Below are 16,680 nucleotides of genomic sequence, written 5' to 3'. Positions count from 1 at the left end.
GCTCAGTGATTGGTTGTTGGAAGCAAGACAATTCAGAAATTAAACAGATTTTTCTTTACCGAGGATGCCCAGCCTGACGAAATATTCATGAGCATGTGAATCCATGCCAAACCCATGCTGGAAAAGGTAAGTAACTTGTTCCTACTTGTGTTTGTGAACCTCTGTTGCACCTCTCCCGCTCACAATTACCCCTCTTGAGATAAGCCTGGCTGCTCGGTCACGCTACCAACTTGTGTAGTATAGACCTATACCAATAGTTGGTTATCTATTGCCAAGAGGACAAGGCTGGAGTAGTCTCCCACAGGGTTACTACATACAATCTTGCCTAACACGTCCAGCAAAAATGGCTGAAGGGTGGATGGTTCTTGTGTTGTAGGGAGAATTTGCATAGAAATGAAAATCCAACTGTGAGAAACGGCTTTCATTTAATTTGCCGAAGTTGAGTGACGGCAAAAATCAACTTTGTGACCGAGAGGAGTTTTTACACATTTTTACTTGTGGTTTCCTGTGGAATGTGTCCTTGTTGCTATTGGACACTTGTAGACTAATCAATTTTCTTTGGTTCAATGCAAATCACTTACACATGCTGGAACTGTTATGTAGTTTCCCATTGGTTAAAGTCGTGCCGAAGTCAATTTACTTGCCGTTAACAGTCCTTAACATGAGCAAAGATAAACTGAATGTTTTTTCTGCAGGTTATGGGAAGAAGGTTGGAAACAGCGTTATTATAAGAACAAATTTGATGTTGATTCTTCCGATGAGAAATTCCGTCGCAAAGTTGTACAGTCTTATGTTGAAGGGCTCTGCTGGGTTCTTCGATATTATTACCAGGTATTCAGCATAAGTTGAATGTTGCATTTCATTTGAAACTGTACTACTGTGTATGCATTGATGGTGATTGGTTTTCATTTATTTTCCTGCATTAATTTGCTTTTGCTAATAACTGCCACATTACCGAACAGCAGTGCTTGGTGAGCAGAAACGTGCTATTTTAGTTTCCAATTGTGAACCTGGCCATGTATAGTTTAATGTGGTGGAGTATAGACTTTAAGGCAAAGTGGGGGGAAGCTAGGGGATAGCATGTTTTAATAAGCTAGATAACTTGTATTTTGCGGTACTTTAGATTGCCCTGCCCAAATGTATTTTTGCCCAGCTGTATAAACACTGATATTTTTATCATTTTTGTCAGTGCGATATGAAAATGACGTTCATGGCCACATGCATACGTGCACGAGTCATCCGCATGTCTGCCTGGGTCCTTTTTTCTACAGTCTAAGGGCTTTATAAAACCATGATGCAGTACAAAACTCCACTTAATCTAAGGCTGTCTACCACTTGAACATTTGGTAGCATAGACCGAGGTAGCCAGGCTTATTTTAGCTGGGGGAGAGGGCTGAGCTTGGGACAAAATGTTAAAGGATATTTGTACCATGCACTATCGCCACCGAAGTGGTCTTGTGGCACCTCTGAAAAGGGAGGGGGGGGTGAGTTAGTGGGAGTAAGTGGTGGGAAAAGTGCAAGGGCAGTGATGTGCCGTTGGCAGCCTCAGCCCGGTTAACACCATTCGCTGGGCTTGGGTGTTTTCCGATTGGTAGCAGTCATGTGCTGTTAGTCTGTGTGGCTTGTTTTGTTGCGGTGTAGTGAATTTTGTGCGGTTTGTTGTGCAATAGGGTTGTGGTTGGTTGGAGTTTGAGGTGTATGCAGAGGGGTGAAATTGTTAGTGGGTTGTCATTGGCATTGCTGTCTAGAAGTTGTGCTAAATGTCCACGTTCTTTCTGAGTGACCTGTGACTATCTCTGCATTTCTATCTAGATCGGCACTGCCTGACATTCATAACCCCTTCCCTATGATGCCCACCAATATTCACAACTGTCCAAATTTGGCCCCTGCCTAACTTTGAAAATACCTGTGTGTATGTGGGGCAAGCTAGTGTTCCAGATTCCATCTAAATCTGGCCTTGATAGCATTCCCAGTGCAGTCCAGACACGGCATCGGTCAACAACCGATACTCTATCCAGATGTCACAATGTTTGACATTCAGTCGGTCATGAAGGCTACTGTTTACACTCCATCCAAGCGTGGCACCTGCCAACGCTCGCAACTATGTCCAGGCGCGGCATCTGCCATCATTCACAACTCTGTCCGTGCCTGGCACATTCCAGCATCCACAACTGTCTAAATGTGGGAACTGCTAACATTCACAATTCCATCCAAGTGTGGCACTTGGTAGTGTTCATGGAGTGGGTGAGATTGTTGGATGGGGTTGGGCAGGGATGCTAATTTCTGTCCTCATGGGTTGTCGTTTGTATCCTATTCCACCTAACGTCGTCTCTATTGTTGTAGGAGTTGCCCATAGTCGGTTCTGGGTGTTTGTGCCATCCTGAATTCTGTCAACCTGTTTTTTGTGTTTACTGTTTGATTGGTTTCAGTTTGATTCTGCAGTGTTGAAGAACCAGGTTTTTAGTTTTCTGAATTGTAGGTGATCTTTGGTGCTTATTTCTTTCGGGATGTTGTTGTAGGTTTTTATAGCCAGGTGGGGAAAAGGGGAGCCCCCACATATGGTTTTGGTTCCAGGTGGACTTCATTAGTTTATCTGAGGAGTCCTGTTGGCTTGTGGATTGTCATTTTCTTTTGTAGGAATTCAGCCCCTTGTCCGTTGGTTGCCCTGTGTTATGCACAATGTTTTGAAGGTGATGCAATGTTTGACTGGGAGCCAATGTAGTATTTTTAGTGCTGGAGTCTCTTCTGGATAGTTTGCAGAGTCTGGCGGCTGCTTTTTGGATGTGTTGTAGCTTCTTCAGGAGGTATTCTGGCATCCCGAGGTAGTGGCTGTTTGCGTAGTCTATTCTTGACATGAGGGCGACGAGTGAGTTGTGTGGGTGAAGGAAAAGTATGTTTCTTGTGTGAAGAAGCATTTCTTGATTGCGTTTATTTGTGGTTCTAAGGTTGGGGTGTTCATCAAGACTCCCAGAATTTTTACTACCTTAGATGGTCTAGTCGGGTGACAGTGCTGGGTGGTTCAGTCACTGTCTCGGTAGTGGTTTACTAGGGTTGTATAACTGGGATATTCCAGTGTCTGTCCCTAATGTGGGTTTACCTGGAAGAGGCTTACTGCAGTAAAACTCTGGTGTGAAGGGTATAGCTAATATACAGAATTGTCTTAATGGGCGCAAAGTAATTGGTGTCACCTCACGAGGCGCAAGCCAATGAACACAGTACCACTCCAGTGATGCTCTCTAGATGTGAATGTTAATGTGTGCCAATCGTCAAAGTTGGTACTCAGTTTAATGATCAATTACAGTATCATGGGAAGAAGGCAATCGCAGTACTGTCCTGTGCGGCGCAAGCTAGTAAATGCAGTGCTATTCTGTAATGGAAGTTTCTAGATGTGAATCTGGTCAATGAGTGCGAATCTCGAAGGGTAGAGGACAGTTTGACAATGGGGCACAGCTAGACTCGAGTCCTGTGGCAGGAGGGAGGCGGTGGAATTAATTGTAGTATTGTACTGGTGTAGGTAAGTTTGATGGTGGACCGGCTTCTAGGCCACTCATACCGTACTGGTCCTAGTAGCTGCTGGTTGAGGGCTGGCTTCCCCTGCTGACACGTGCGGCTTCAGATCGTGTGTGCCTCTTTAGAAGCCGCCCTTTGCCTTGGGGCCCTTAGCCACAGGGGCTGCACAGGCAGAGCGCTGCCTTGGGCAGGTCTGTAATGAAGGGTAGGATGGCCAATCGGGGGAGGTGGGCGGATCGGGAGGCAGAAGAGGGGAATCGAGTTGGGGATTGGAGTGAGGAAGGGAGAGGAGGCTAACTGGCCCAGAAGAGGCTAAGTGGAATCAAAGAGCCCAGGAGGGTCTCAGAGGAAGGCCCTTCACTCACCTGCGCAGCCGCCTGGAAAACAGATTGTTGCATACATTAACCTTCATACATGAACATATGGTCCAAAGAAGCACTACATTGTAAAAATAAAGAGTATTTAAAGACAAGTAGGCCAAGATAAATTAGAGGGATATAAGTAGTATTGCATGTTAATGGTATTTGTACTGCGCACCATCACCAACGGAATTGGTCCCCCAGGAGCTCGGGTGGATCTGCAAACAAGAGGGTGGGAATGGGTTAGTCTGGTGAACAGAAAGTAGGAAAGTGAGAAAGTGGTGTGCTGTTGACTTCAGTTCGGTTTTCACTGTGCGCTTAGCTTTGGTGTGAATATTGCACCGATGCAAGACCTGGTGTGCTGTTGGTGCGGTTTGTTGCGGTGAAGTGTGTGCGGGTAGCTGAGCGAGAATATGGTTGTGGATTTTTGTGCGAGTTATGTATGCAAAGGTTTAGTGGGTGCAATGTCTGAGTCCTACTCGCTGACATCCTGTCCCCTTTCCTCCATACTGCATGGGCGGGAGACGGAACCTTTTTCACCAGAAGAAAACCGTTTCCCCTTTAAATTTAGAGTGCGGGGGTTGCATCCCTGGGAGCATGTGCTGCCCTGACTCCGCTGCCACACCAGTCCCCTTTTCCGTGTCAACGTGCCGAATTCACCAGCATTCCTGGGTTTGGCTTCGGATACTTCTCTTCTGGCTTTTGTCTTTATCATTCAGGTACTAGGTCCTCATGTGACACACTCCTTCCCGGCGCATGTTGACTTCTACAGGGTTCAGCAGGTGTCCATCCTGCGACAGGCTCTTTCCAACTAAAGATCTCCACGCTCTCTGCCTACGTTGCCTTGACCCAGACCACGGCTGCGTGCAACACACTTTCCTCCAGGTCTCTGAAGAACAGGTTAGCCAGGTGGAGGGAGCTCTTCCAAAGATCGCCTCCAAAGGACTTTGGGGGGTCATTATGAGTTGGGCGGTTAGGGATTACCGGCCCCGGTAAGGAGACAAGTGCCGGTAATCCCCTCCGCCCAATTCCGACGTTCCTTAGCGTGAACCGTAAGGGACTTGTGGTCGGACCACTCGTTTTTACAGGTCCTGCTAAGGGACTAGGGCGCCAATGGGCCTGCCATGAGCAGGCCCGTAATTGGTACCTTCCCCATTGCCATTGAGCCCTATGGGTCGGAATGCACCGGTAAGTCCCCATTGAACCAGACCAGTGCCGGTCCCAGTATTGGAGGCAGCCATGGCGCAAATAACGCCATGGCTACGTCCAATCTCGGAATGAGGCCCTTTGTCTATCAGCGATTTTCCAACGCACCCCGGAGGGGAGACTACTTCCCAAGGACTCGCCTGCACGACCATGCTGATCATGGTACCAACACAAGTACAGAGGCTAAATCGATTACCAGCCACCAGCCCAAGGGGTCAGTGGATCCTCCCAGGACTGGAAGGTTCTATTACCGGCTCTTCACTCAAGGAGCTACACTCTAGTACAGGCAATATGTCAGATGGGGTGCCTATATGCAGTTCTAACGGCAGATCCGCCAAGGGCGAAACGCCTACCAGGCCTCGGCCTGAGGAACAGGGTAGACCCCATGATCCACACTCTAGTCCTGGACTGGGCCCAGTGAGCCGAGCAACACGACACAATTGCTGCCATTCAAAAAATCGGGCCGACGGTGATCCAAGGCAGGCAGCAGATGGAGGAAGCCGCCCTCTACCCTGTCAATATCGCCTACCACCACTCCGGCCTGCGAGGACAGGTTCTTTGAAAGGTTCATCGGGCTCATAAAATCTCTTTGGATGGGGGTCATCCTCTGGGGCGCCATCAGGGATGGTTTCCCGGCACCGCAGTCCCAGTACAGGCGCCCCTGTTCAGCCTCAGCAGCCTGCCCCCCAACCGATAGTGCAGTCAGTTCTGCATCATCCTCTGCTGCAGCCCCGGGCTTGGTCTCCACACCTCAGCCCTCTGCATCCAGCATGCCGCCTCTGTTGCTGGACCCGCAGGTGGAGACAGATGAGGACGACTCAACACCATCGTCAACCAAGGCCTTCCATGAACATCTGGCAGAGTACTTGGGCTTTCCTCAACCCAAGGTCGAGCAACCAGAAGAGGGCAGTCCTCACAGAAGGCCTCACGCTACGTCCTGTTGCCAGAACGGGGATCCCGATGCAGAAGGATGTAGTTGTCTTGGCCAAGAATGGTTGGTTCTCCCGGTGACAGTGCTGAGGGACCAGAAGGTTCTTCACACGAGGGGCCACACCCTAGTACCAGTAACCTGTCCAAGGGGGCGCCTATATGTAGTACTACCGGCATATCCACAGAGGGCAAAACACCTACCAGGGCAAAGACCTAGTACCGTCACACGTACCGAGGCTAGTCCAGCTCACGGCCAAGGGAGAGAGGGGGCTGGGGGCGGGGGGGGGGTTCTCCAGATCCTTCCGGTGTCGGTGCTGAGGGACTGTGAGCTTTTTACCAGGATTACTCCCGAAGGGCAACACCCTAGTGCCAGCGTCATGGCCGACGGAGTGCCTTCATGCAGCACTACCGGCAGCTCTGCCGAGGGCAATACGCCTTCCAGTTAAAGTCCTGAGGTGCGGGATAGACCTTATGTTCCAACAAGCGTCTTGGACGGGGCTGGTTCCAGCGAGCCAGGCACTACGACTTCAGCACGTGGTTCGACAAAATGGCCTCTCGTCCAATGCCACCACTGGCTGAGCGGGGTGGAGGAATGAGTCACAAGGTGGGACTGGTGCCAACCAGGTGCATGACCTACAGTTTATCAATCAGCGGCACAGGGCAGGTTTCCACTGCACCCCTTTAGTGTGACCTGACCCCAGCAGCCGTTAGGTTTGGCAGAAAATGTGGGCCTTCCTCAGCCTGAGGTAGAGCAACCCGAGGAGGGGCTATGGGCAGAATTCCTCACCCAAAGACCCCCTACCAAAACACTGATCCCGATGCAGAAAGACGTAGTTGTCCTTGCCAGGAGGGGTGGCTGAAGCCACACTCAGCCCAACCTGTCGAGCAGCGCCTAGAGGCCCTAGTATAGCCTGATATAAGGGGGGAGAGGGCGGGGGGGAGGAAAGATGTACTCTTGCTTTCGGCACATCCTCAACCCCATTCTAAGCCTCAGTTGTAGTCAGCCCCCTCGTCCTTGACGCTGCTAGTTGAGAAGGTCTTGGAGGTGTAAGGGGAAAAAGCTGTACCAACACCTCCTTGCATCCCAGAACCTCCGGCTCAGAGCCAAGCGTGCTTCAAGGCTGGCCTAGGCGAAGCAAAGCTGGTAGCGCAGGACATCATGGAGTCCACCGCGGCCCACATCGATTCCTCTGGCCCGGGCCATCTGCATAGCCACAGACATGAAGATGGCCTGCCTCAGGGCTACTGGGTTAATCCTGATGGCCAGGAATGCATATTGGACCTTCCATTCGAGGATAGTGACTTCTACACCACGGATGAGCAGTTGGATAAAAAGAACAGCTTGCAATCCGTGAGGTCTTTATTCTTACTAAGGCCTACACCCAGTCGCAGCAACACTCCGACACGGGGTGGGCGTTTGAGAAAGGAAGGTTGCCTGGACCTCCATTCTTGGTCACCCTGGAACACACCAGAGTCAGCACCGGAGGAAATGACAAAAAAGGGGGTGAGGGGCGGCACAAAAGGAGTCTTTCAATCCCCCCTCTGCAACACCTAGAGGGAATGAAGGCATGACCTGCCCCTTCGGGGACACGTGTCTCCAGTGTGGGGCAGGCTGGCCTTTCACATGCAATTTGGCACCCACATTTTTGGAACCCTCCATAGTCTCCACGGGGTAACGCCTGCCTCCCCTCTCCCACAGATTGGGACAATAGCTCTGCTGGCTGAGATCCAGTTGCTTGTCTAGAGTCTGCCAGTGGAAGTCCCAGCGAGGATTGGGCTTCTATTCTAGGATTTTCAGCATACAGAAGAACCAGGTGGGCCGGAGCGTTGTTGTACCTTTCCACCCTCAATCTCTCCCTCTGCAAAAAGTCAAGATGACGGGCTCGTTCGTGCCACGTCTCCGGAAGCGGTTCACCACACCGCCTCCGCACTGATGCACACCACGACCTGGGGTTCACTGTCAATCTCAAGGAGTCTCAGCTGCAGCCCATGCAGAGCCTGACCTCCTTGGGCCTCATCTGGTACACAAGCTCTGTCTTTCCCCCAGAGGACAAGATTGCACCCATCAAGAGCCACAGCTCACTTCCTCTCCGGACCAGTTCCCTTGGCCTGGTGGTACCAACACCTATTCGGTCTTATGGCAGCGGTCCAGTTGGTCAAGCCTCAAGATTAGGAAATAAAAACTGCACTTCGCAGCCTCATGGAATCCGGAGAAGGGCTCCCTACCGGAGCCAGTCAACATTCCTCCCTTTCTCCACTCTGACCTCCAGCGGTGGTCCGCGAACTGCAACCTGCGGCAGGGCGAGCACTTCCGACAGCTGGCACCTCAGTCGGTCACTACAGACTCTTCCCTAGAGGGCTGGGGAGCACCCTGGATAACCACAGCGTCCAGGGAGTCTGGACTCGGCAGGAGTCCCACATCAATTGGCTAGAATTGAGGGCCCTATGGCTGGGTCTCGAGGCCTTTCTCCCTCTTAGCAAGAGCAAGACAGTTCTTACCCAGACAGGCAACCCCACCAGCATGTATTGGGTCAACAAGCAGGGGGTACCCAGATCCCCCTCCGTTGTGCAACCTAGTAGTCGGCATGTGGGAGTGGGCTTTGGAGAACATCTACCTCATGGTTTTCCACCACCCGGGGGAATCCAACCTGGAGCAGGCCGGATCGGCAGACTGAGGGGTGGGTGGGAGAGGGCAGGGGGAGGAGCAGGCAGGGTACTCCTCACAAACTGGCCCTCGCAGTGCGGTTCCTGAGCAAGTCATGCTGAAACGCATGATCCTAGTTTAGGCTAACCTAGATCACCCAGGACACTAGAAGTAGCGCTACTAGGTGCCAATATAGGTTGTTTATGGTAATTTAATCTCGAACCATTGCATCTAATGCCATTCCATAGAAATGTTTCCATCTAAAAAATGTCCATCTAATGCGTGTTTTTTTTTTTTTTGGTGTCCCCCAAACTCCCATTTTTAACCCTTTAAAGTGCACCTGAACAGAAATTAACCCTTTACCCCCAAAACATACATTAGAAGGAAATTCTTTAGATGGAACCATTTCTATGGAATGGTATTAGATGGAATGGGTTTAGATGAATTTACTAGATACCTTTTTTACTAATAGCCCATTGACTTTGGCCTACCTATTGCATTGAATCAACTCAAACTATTTGCACTGTTCTGGAGTAACTAATATTCACTGAGGAACTGCCCGTGAAGCACCGCTTTGCCTGCTCATTCTGAACCTCTGTGATCAGCTTCGCTGTGTGTCTCCCATAGTGGATTATCTGTTATTTGGACCATAAAGACTATCTTAAGCTGTGACTATACTATATTATGTTGTCATTTGAGTCTAAGAACTTCAATTTCTTCTTACTTTAGCCTGTTTTGGAAATTAAGCCACGGCCACAAGCGTCTGCTTACAAAATTGGGCTCTCGCGCGCACCGAGGAAGCACCCGTGAAGTACTGCTTTGCTGCAGTGTCCTGTACTTGGGGCGGGTGCTTTCCTCAGAGCGCACCTACTGTAGGCTCTCAGCATTGTTATAGCACGTAGCCCAGCATTCTGACACATGGCATACGTACAGCAGGGGTTGTATTCATTGCGTACAGATATGACCTCGCTCACAAGGATACGAATGATGTCTGAATTGCAACAACTCCCCGATGACATCACCGAAAGAGGCGGCTCTTCTAATGCCTGCTCAACGCCCCCTGCTCGGATTGCCATGAAAGACGGAAACCTACAAAACAAATTGCATCCTCAACTAAAAGTGATATTCGTACATATAGATTTGGGAAGCCTCAATTAGTTCCCACTGCAAAAGAACGATATTTACCAACTGATCATTCCTCAAACTATCTTTGGACACGCTGGCTCTTGGTGATTGTAAGCCCACCAATTGTTTAGAAGGGCCTGACCGCGTGGACTGCAATATCTCAATTACAGACAGCATGGTGCTGCAAAATGCACAATCCGGCACACTTGCTGTTGTGGTGCCAGACACTGAATCTAACGATACAGGAGGGGGTGGTTATCGATTTAAATTCAACAAATTCCTGGTTTCCGGCCAGAGAAGGGGTGTAAGATCTGTTGGGTTCACTGTATTTGTTCCAGCATTCCAGCTGTAACATCGCTGCACTTGCCATATCCTATATTGCCCCAAATCCTCGTAGGCCCACCATGTATATTTGTCTCTCTCCAAACAACCCCTCATTGACTAGGTTAACACAAATTACATTAGCAGTCATGAATACATATTTGATGTGCCTTGCTAAATTATTTGAAACATTGGATAACAAATTGAATGGTTATTTGGGACAGTTTGAACAGATATTAAACTGGTAAAAAAAAATCTGACCCGACTAGCCCAGAATTTGAGCCCCGAGGCTGTGGGTCCCTCTTTTACTGCTCCTCAGACTATGGCACCCGAAGCATCACTTATGCCTTCTGTTAAGAGTGCGGTTCCAAACCACATGCCCTCAATCCCACAGATGATCCGAAGTCCGCGTTTGTTCTACATTTTGTTAGTGGGATAATAACTGACAAAACTGACATTGTAGATTCAAGTATTCCTACATCTGACGCAATTACTGGGGTGAACTCGATGGAGCAACCAGATGGAGTCCATCTAAGGTGGCTTATTTGCTGTTGAATAAAGTGCTTGTGTGCCCTATGTCCCTGGGCCAAAGGATGATAAAACTCAATTGAAAAAAGCAATAAACATGAAGTTACCAAAAGTGATAAAAATGCTACAACTAAACTTTTTTAAAAACCTGGCGAAACCAAATAAGAGATTAAAGATGTCCTTCACTGCTGTAACGAAAAAATACTCCACTTTGGCCCAGTTGAAAAAAAAAACAAAGGGCCTAATATCATGCACCTCCTTTGATTATTCCAACTCGCTCTCCGCTTGACTATCTTGTTAGAATGGTCGGAGTTGGGTTGAACGCCCAAATAGGATCCAAGAACTGGCAGAGTCACTGAATAAGTCACTAACTCACACTGAGGGTGAGTTGTGCCGTGACCAAGGAAGTGGCTGCTAATAGACTGGCACTAAGAAAAGAGATTTACATTCAACAAATTAGATTTGAGCCCCCTCGTCTACCTCTTATATGGTCAGGCCAAATGCACAGTGCTCCCTGTCAGACCATCCGCACTACAAATCTCGTGTGACGCTATCTCTGGTCATACTAGTAAAAATAACTTGCCGAACCAGAGCGACAAATTCATGATCCATCCTAGAAGTCTCAGACTTCTATCACCAAACAAGCTGAAGATCTGTCTGAGATTAGGAACTTTCTCTATCTCGACTGTGGGCAGTTCAATCTGAAGGTAAGAACCTTGTGACTCCACAATGTGGAACTAGTAATGGTGACAGTGCATCCCAAGTGACTAATGGACAGTCATCCTCGCAAAGCTGGAAGGCAAGTGCGAAAAGATCTGCATTGCCTCCATCTGAAACCAAGCAAAAACTAGACTTATGACACTCCCTGCTAATTACTTGCCATGCAGATGCTTTGCCAACCTATGACATGAATAGAAAAAGCATCTTAACACTCTTTGCAGATGTAGCAGCTTTAGAAGATATTGTATCTAGTGATTTGGATCAAATTGAATTCCCTGATAACTTAAATTTAGGAATAGCACATATATGGATGAAATTGCCCATTATACGAAATACGATCTGGCTAGCCAAAACTGCATTATTTGATCTTGGCTTCCTGATCATAAAAAATGAATAAATAGCAGTTGAAAACTTGTCCCAGGGACTCGCAGGCGAGTTCATTTAGCCCAGACCTGTCCCCTTTTTCAGAAGGTGATACTTCTGGAGTCTCTGGCACTTAAATACTGTTGTACTGGGAGGGTATTACTAGAAGACCCGCTATGACAACAATTTCAATGATTAGCTGGAACACCCGTGGGGTCAAACACTTGCTTAATAATTCACAAAGCCTATTGGGTAATTATGATGTAATATTACTTCAAGAAACTTGGTTAACTGCTGTGCCCACCTGGAATAACTATGATCTTAATTTACAATCTGCTAAAAATTGTACATCGGGGTACAAAAGAGAGACCAATGTCTGGCCTATTGACGGCGACATATAGCCCAGCTAACATTCAATCAAGTTCACAAACTGGCCTTAATCCTTTCATGCAATTGACTCATCTTACCATAGGCACATTAGAAGTGGCATGTGTTAATCTTTATTGGAACCCTGTGAGCATTTCGACTGACCTTCAGAGATGACTGGCCTAATGGAAAAGATTGTTTTGAACCTTGGCATTGTGTACATTATTGTTGCTGGTGATCTGAATTTACATTTGTTTGATAAAAAATTCCCTCAAAGGAATGAATTGAGTTCAATTGTGGAATAACTTTGCTAACACCTGGAATTTAACAATATTAAATGGTTCAAATGAACTTGATTCCCTGCCACAACCAACTTGGCACACAGGAGCGCAGAGTGCAACAATTGATTACATCTATGCAAGTCTAAATTTGCTTAATTGTGTGACTTTGTGATAGTACCATCAAATTCTAGTGATCGCTCACTTTTGACATTCAAGCTGAACATAGGCACAGTGTGTGCGGAAGTCCCAATGGGGATTGCATCTGGGGGGTTTGAGACGAATAATCGGTTAAATAGACTTGGGTGGTCAGATCACTTTTACAATATCATGATCTAGAAACCAGCCTTAAAAGCCTAACTAAGCAACATCATGGGGGTTACCAATGAGTACTATGATCAAATGCAACTCTGACACTAATTAAAAAATAGGCCGTAAATGTTGTTTGATCCATGAATATGATCAGGAGGTTAGACAGGAAAACACTTTAGAAAGCAAAAAAGACGGACCAGGCTGTTGCCGAAAGCTCGCAGAGCAATCGCTCTTCATGCGGTTAAGACAAGCTACAGGAATTGGACCTGAGGGCGTAGAACATTAGGCTTTCAGAAAGCATGTGAAAACATGATTAAAAAAAATACAGAATAAAAACATGTGACAAATATGGAAGATAAACACCACCTAATCCTCAATTGGCTACCCAAATTAATGGAGTGACTGAACAAAATTGGGTTAAACATTTTACCACTTTATGCAGCACCAATGACAAAACACGGTTTGAGGGCAATTATCTTCCAGCCTTGCCCTTGATTTTGATAGGCATGATATTATTTTTCTCATCAAGGCGAGTTCCTCCAGAGCACCGGGCTCGGATGGCCTATCTAATTCCATTCTAAAAAAGCATCTGGACATCTGGGCCTCAATTCTCTATACCCTTCTGATTATACAGTAAAATCGAGATACCACAATCATGGCGACATTCGATAATTGTGCCAATTTATAAGGAGGGTGATCGGCAGAACCCTTCTAGTTACAGGCCGATCGCCTTACCGGACGCACCAGGAAAAATCTGTACTCTCTTGGTGTTGCGAGATCTGAAAGCCTCGTCACTAGCCACGAACAGGAGAGATCATTTCAAATTGGTTTTGTGGCGGGACTAGGCACAACCATCAACATCTCTATATTGAATACCTTAAAGTCAGCCTATGCCACGCGGAAGCAACCCCTATATATGGCCTTCGTTGATTTCCGCGTGACGTTTGAATTGATTGATGGGGGTCTACTGCAAACCAAATTGATCAATTTCGGATGTCCACCTTCCCTAGTCACAATAGGGACTCTTCTACACTCCACCTCAATACAGGTTAAATTGAACGTGGAAGGCCTACTCTCCACCTTAAGACCAATCGTGGTCTTAAACAGGACTGCATATTGGCCTCTACACTCTTCAATCTGTTTGACATTGGAGTCCACTTTGCCACAGTTATGGCCGATGCTCCCAAATTGGACAACCTGGCAATAGCCTGGTTACTCTATGCTGATGACCTGGTGCTGTTGTCACAGATCCCAAGTGGACTTCAGAAATTACTGGACCAATAAGCCCAATATGAATCCATGAATAATTTAAAAATCAATCTGGAAAAAACACATTGAGATTTTCCAAATTCAACCATCACAATTCTCAAATTCAAGTGGACTATAGAAAATCAAAAGCTGAATGTTGTCACAGAATATAGATACTTAGGAGTTTTGGTTAGTAACTCTGCCTCAGAAAAAGTACAAGAAGCTTCCTTGATTTCAAAAATCTGACATCTCAAGGGAAAATTATTTCATTTAAATATTGTTATTGTTATTTTGCACTTATATAGCGCCTTATATACCATTGGTATGGTCTGAAGGCGCTGGTAGGTTGAACGCCCTTGGGAACCGAAGTTCATATCAGTAGAGAGAGTAGAGATAGTCAAAAGGTGCGCGTGAGCACCGGGTATGTGTACAGCTCGTGCGGCATCAGTGTGATAGCTGCTTTCTAGCGGTGGGTGTGGTGGTTGAGAGGTCAGGAGTATGTGTTCGTTCTGGCCGGATTTATCCAGATCGGATGTGGCTGCATTAGGCCTGAAGAGAACGCCTCACTGGGGGGTGTGTAACCAGCAGTGATTACTTAGAGTGATGTGGAGTAAGCGGCGAATGTTGATATGAGAACAGTTATACCGAATGGTGTCATAGTATCTCTGTGTTCTAGTTGAATGGTGATGTAAAGACAGAGTAAGCGTGTTTGTGACATATGATGGGTTACGCCCTTTCGGAGACTTCTAATTCATAGAGAGGCTGTTGGGCATGCTTCCAAAATTCACAGAGAGTACATTTCTGAATTCAACTTTCACAGAGAGGCCAATGGGCACATTTCTGAGTTCAGCTTTCCACAGAGAGGTTATAGGGCACACTTCGAATCTCGGCTTTCATAGAGAGGCTTTTCGGGCGCACATCTAAGTGCAACTTTCCACAGAGAGGCTATTGGGCACACTTCTAAATGCAGCTTTCTAATTGTACTTCTGAATTCAACTTTCCACAGAGATGTTATTGGGCATACATTTAATTCTGTTTCATCCGGAGGCTATTGGGTATACTTCTAAATGCATCTTCTAATTGTACTTCTGAATTCAACTTTCACAGGGAGGCTATTGGGCACATTTCTGAGTGCAACTTCTAAGTGTACCTCTAAATTCAACTTTCATACTCTTCAAAAATTCATCATCTAACTGCACTTCTGAATTCAACTTTCCACGGAGAGGCTATTGGGCATACATTTAGATTCAACTTTCACAAAGAAGCTATTGGGTGTACTTCTAAATGCGACTTTCTATTTGTACTTCTGAATTCAACTTTCACAGGGAGGTTTATTGGGCATATTTCTAAAATCAACTTTCCACAGAGAGGCTATTGGGCATACATTTAGTTCAGTTTCACAAGGTTAATGGGTATACTTCTAAAATGCATCTTCTAAATGTATTTCTCAGTTCAACTCTCACAGAGAGGCTATTGGGCGTCCTTCTAAAATCGGCATTCGCAGGGAGGCTATTGGGAGCGCTTCTACGTGCAACTTCTAAATGTACTTCTAAATTCAACTTTCACACTCTTCTGAATTCAACTTCTAACTGCACTTCTGAATCCAACTTTCCACAGGGAGGCAATTGGGCATATATTTAGATTTAGCTTTCACAGAGAATCTATTGGGTGTACTTCTAAATGCCACTTTCAAGTTGTACTTCTGAATTCAACTTTCACAGGGTGGCTATTGGGCACATTTCTAAAATTAACTTCCCACAGAGAGGCTATTGGGTACACTTCTGAATTCACTTCTAAGTGTACTCCAAATCAACTTTCACAGAGAGGTGCACTTCAAATGCAGCTTTTCCCAGAGAGGCTGTTAACAGTCAACTTTCTGTCTAGATGCGGCGCGAGCTAGGGTTCAGAGTCCTGAGTGAGGTGCATGCTAACAGTCACAGTTCCATTTCGATGCGACGCGGGCTACAGTTCAGATTTAAGTGCTAGTGTGGCACAAGCTAACAGTCACATTTCTATCTAGTTGCAACACAGGCTAGGTTCGGAATTCTATGTGCGGTGTATGCTATGAATCATATATGCTAACAATCACATTTCTGGCTAGATTTGGCGCATACTCAACTTGAGAAATTCCGTCTAAGTGTGGCATAAGCTAACAATCACATTTCTGGCTAGATTTGGCGCAGACTAAACTCAAGAAATTCCATCTAAGTGTGGCATATGCTAACAATCACATTTCTGGTTAGATTTGGCGCATACTCAACTTGATAAATTCCGTCTAAGTGTGGCATCTGCTAACAATCACATTTCTGGCTAGATTTGGCGCAGACTTTGTGGTTCTCTCGGGGTATGGTACTGGTTAGCATTATACTGAAGGCCATTGAAGGGTAAGTTAGAGTGGCAGGAGCTTTTTGGAGTAGAGTAATTGCTCTACTCCCCACCTATGCCAGTACTTACAGTTTTGTTGGAGTCTGGTGGCTTCATTGGCTTCCCCTGCTGACACCTGCCGATACTCTCTGGAGCCGCCATCGTGGGAGCCGCCCTTGGCCTTGGGGCCCTTAGCCGCAGGGGCTGCCGGGCAGAGGGCTGCCCTGGGAGGGTTCAGGATATAGGCCCGTTGACCAATCAGGGGGCGATGGGAGGGTTGGGAGCGTAGGATTCCGGCACACCAGGCACCAGGAAGAGGGGGCAGCCAATCAGGGAGGGTGTGGGCGGCAAGACAACGAGGGGAGGCGGGCGGGAGAAAACAAAAGGGAAAAGTTACCGGCGAGCA

The 16,680-nt window shown here is 47.1% G+C and overlaps 1 protein-coding gene across 1 annotated transcript in view; it reads left to right on the top strand.

Annotated features, from left to right (window-relative positions):
- Nucleotides 1-16,680, top strand: part of XRN2 (5'-3' exoribonuclease 2) — a 376,513-nt gene that overhangs the window by 178,692 nt on the left and 181,141 nt on the right. Inside the window, exon 17 of the mRNA XM_069608066.1 lies at nucleotides 696-831. Within this exon, the coding sequence (XP_069464167.1) occupies nucleotides 696-831 (136 nt within the window). The remainder of the gene's footprint in view (nucleotides 1-695; nucleotides 832-16,680) is intronic.

The sequence above is a fragment of the Ambystoma mexicanum genome, chromosome 4q (assembly GCF_040938575.1).
Source record: "Ambystoma mexicanum isolate Mex_15411 chromosome 4q, UKY_AmexF1_1, whole genome shotgun sequence".
Lineage (NCBI taxonomy): Eukaryota > Metazoa > Chordata > Amphibia > Caudata > Ambystomatidae > Ambystoma > Ambystoma mexicanum.
This window is presented reverse-complemented; position numbering and strand designations above follow the sequence as displayed.